General features: G+C 51.2%; 1 protein-coding gene across 10 annotated transcripts in view; it reads left to right on the top strand.

Moving 5' to 3' along the window:
- Positions 1–6: 6 nt before the first annotated feature.
- Positions 7–2,834, top strand: part of Msi2 (musashi RNA binding protein 2) — a 374,256-nt gene continuing 371,428 nt past the window's right edge. For all 10 annotated transcript variants that reach the window (XM_031354282.1, XM_031354278.1, XM_031354276.1 and 7 more), the window contains exons 1-4: positions 7–153; positions 437–477; positions 812–893; positions 1,586–1,670. In XM_031354282.1, coding sequence (XP_031210142.1) covers positions 92–153; positions 437–477; positions 812–893; positions 1,586–1,670 — 270 coding nt within the window. In that variant the 5' untranslated portion in view covers positions 7–91. The remainder of the gene's footprint in view (positions 154–436; positions 478–811; positions 894–1,585; positions 1,671–2,834) is intronic.

The raw sequence follows: 2,834 nt of genomic DNA, 5'->3' as shown, positions 1-2,834 counted from the left end.
GGAGATCTGGGGCTCGGAGCCGGCCGCCGCTGCGCTCCGCTTCGCTGTGGGGCTCGGTGTGTCGGGGGTGGGGGGGCGGGGGGGCTCCGCTATGGAGGCAAATGGGAGCCCAGGCACCTCGGGCAGCGCCAACGACTCCCAGCACGACCCCGGGTAAGTTTCCAGCCGCTGCCCACCGCGCCGCCGCGGGCTCGCTCGGGGCTGTGCGGGCGACGGTGCGGAGCGGGGCATCCGCGCGCCCCCCGCGCCCCCGCGCGCACCCCTGGGGCACTCGCGCACCTTGGGGTGGCGTGGGGCCGCCACCTTCTCCCCCAGCCCACCTCCAGGCTCACGCTCGCCCGCTCCCCCCAAGCTTTCCTTTTAGCTTTTGTAAGTTACACGTCAAAATGGCCGATCTGACATCGGTGCTCACTTCGGTTATGTTTTCTCCCTCTAGTAAAATGTTTATCGGTGGACTGAGCTGGCAGACCTCACCAGGTAAGTAAGGGAGGGGGGGACGCCTGGGTCCCCCCCTTCTTGGCTTCTTTATTGCTCTTTGTTATCCCAGTGTAAGAGCCCCCCCTCCCCGCCATTGGCTCCCCACTTCTCCTGTGCAAGGTTATTTTTTTAAATAGCAAATCCTTTCCGAGCCCTCTACGCGACCTCTGTTGCTGAATTCCCCCCGCGTGTGCAAAAATATTGCAAAAACAAAACAGAATAACAACAGAAAACTACTTTTGCTTTTTGTCCTTGATCAAAAAATTGCATTGCTTTTCCCTCCCCTCTCCACACCTTCTCCCACCCCCCCATCTCTCTCTTTCTCTCTCTACAGATAGCCTTAGAGACTATTTTAGCAAATTTGGAGAAATTAGAGAATGTATGGTCATGAGAGATCCCACAACGAAACGCTCCAGGTAACGCATTCCCTTCTCGATTTTGCCTTTATTTTAGAACAAAGTTTTAGTTTTATTTTTGGAGGTGTCTTCGGAACTAGTTAAGCGGATTTAGAATGGGGCTCAGGCGCGTGGCTGGGCTGGAACGTCGCTCCCCCCCCATAACCCCAAAGGTTATTGTTAATTAGGGCCGAACTCTGAATTCAGAGACGCCCATCTCTCCCGCTTGAAGTCATTTTCCTGTCGCTTCTTGTTCTCTTGTTTAAAATGACATTCAGTTCATCCACTTTCCACATAGTTTTTTTTTTTTTTCCAATTTAAAAATTTGAATGTATGCCTTCTCCACACTCCCAAACTCTGAATTCCCCTCTTTGGGAGGTGAATGGATATCTTAGTGCCCGTTTTCCTTCGGAATAAAACAAAGCCTTAAGAAAGGGAAGAGGAGGAGAGGAAACTGAGGCGCCTAGAGTGGAGGCACCAGCGTGTTCCAAGTTACCTCCAGCCGCCCTGCCCCCTCGTCCCGCTTCCCCCACTAACCTTGGTATTTTTTCCTTGCAAGGCAGAGGGTTGTGGGCTAGAGGAGAATAAAGGGAGCTGGTGGGGATGGGGTGCGTGGGGGCAACATTCGCACCCCAGTCTACAAATAGGGTCTCCTTGTTGCATTCAGTGGTGTCACATTTTGTTTGTTTTTCTCCCTCTTTGTCTCCTTCCAGAGGCTTCGGTTTCGTCACCTTCGCAGACCCAGCAAGTGTAGATAAAGTATTAGGTCAGCCCCACCACGAGTTAGATTCCAAGACGGTAGGTTGCTTTTTTTTTTTTTTTTTTAAATAGTTGTTCTTGTTTGCCCCTTTTCCGTACCGGTCTGGGCATTGACAGCCCTGTTTAAAGGGACAGCGCCTTCTTTTGCTTCTCTGCTAGAGCTGGGTACTTTTAAACAGCTAGTGAGTTGGCTCTGAAGTTTGCTGCGGTGGCTGGTTTTGGGGGTTTCCTTTTTAGTGTCTGTCCCACTGCAGCTTCAGAGGCTGCCAAGCCAAGGTTGGGGGGAGGGGGGTCGGCTCCCTGAGAGGCTAGCCTCCCGCCAAGGGACCTTGCAAAGAAGCTCATCCGCAGAGCAAATGGAACTTTCTTTGTCAGCCGAGCATAGCCTGTGGCATTGGGATTGTCTTGTAGAAGGAAGGCAGAGCCTGCTTCCTGGTGGAGGGGGCAGGGGTGGGGCCAGTGGGAGGGGGCGCTCATCTTAGGTCCAGGCAACAGGTTTCACTGGACTCCTAGTGATTTGAGTTGTGGTTTGAGAAATGAAGGGAGATACAGGCAGAGGCAATTCGGCATCCAGTGGGTTTACTCCAGATGGTATCAAATTGAAAGGTGATAAACCTTGGGTTTCAAAGCAGATCTCCCCACCCCCTTCTCAGGTCTTTCATTTGTGTGTGTATACTTTTACAGCTTTAGAAGTTTTTAAAATCCAGAGTTTAGAGGTGAAAGTCCTTAGGTGGAGGTCAGAGAGAATAAGGGGTGGAAAATGTCAGTCTGGAATAATAAATGCAATGGTGGAGGAGACTGGGGAGTTCCCAATGGTTTTCTTAGCTCCTGTGCTGGCTTCCTGCCTCTCCTCCCTTCCCCGTTTGCTTACTAGAATTTCACTAAGATTTTTTTTTTAAATACTTATTTATTTAATTATACTACTGCTTAAGGTGGAGGCCTGAGGGTGATATGTGGCTTTGGCTGGCTGCATAGGATGCTCCTGTTCTGGTGCGAGCTTTTTTGGGGGTGAGGCAGCTGCCCACTGTAAACTTGACCCTCAGTCCCCTGTTCTGTAAAGCCAACAGAAAGCAAGGGTCTTCCGAGCCCTTTCGACTTTTTAACTCTGAATGGAGGAAAAGAGAGCCGGGTAACCTTTGGTGCACTTGAATTGATTTTGCAAACTCACCCTCTTGTTTATGATCTAGGAGGTCAGGTGTTGCC

This window comes from Mastomys coucha, unplaced genomic scaffold (genome assembly GCF_008632895.1).
Source record: "Mastomys coucha isolate ucsf_1 unplaced genomic scaffold, UCSF_Mcou_1 pScaffold5, whole genome shotgun sequence".
Classification (NCBI taxonomy): domain Eukaryota; kingdom Metazoa; phylum Chordata; class Mammalia; order Rodentia; family Muridae; genus Mastomys; species Mastomys coucha.
This window is presented reverse-complemented; position numbering and strand designations above follow the sequence as displayed.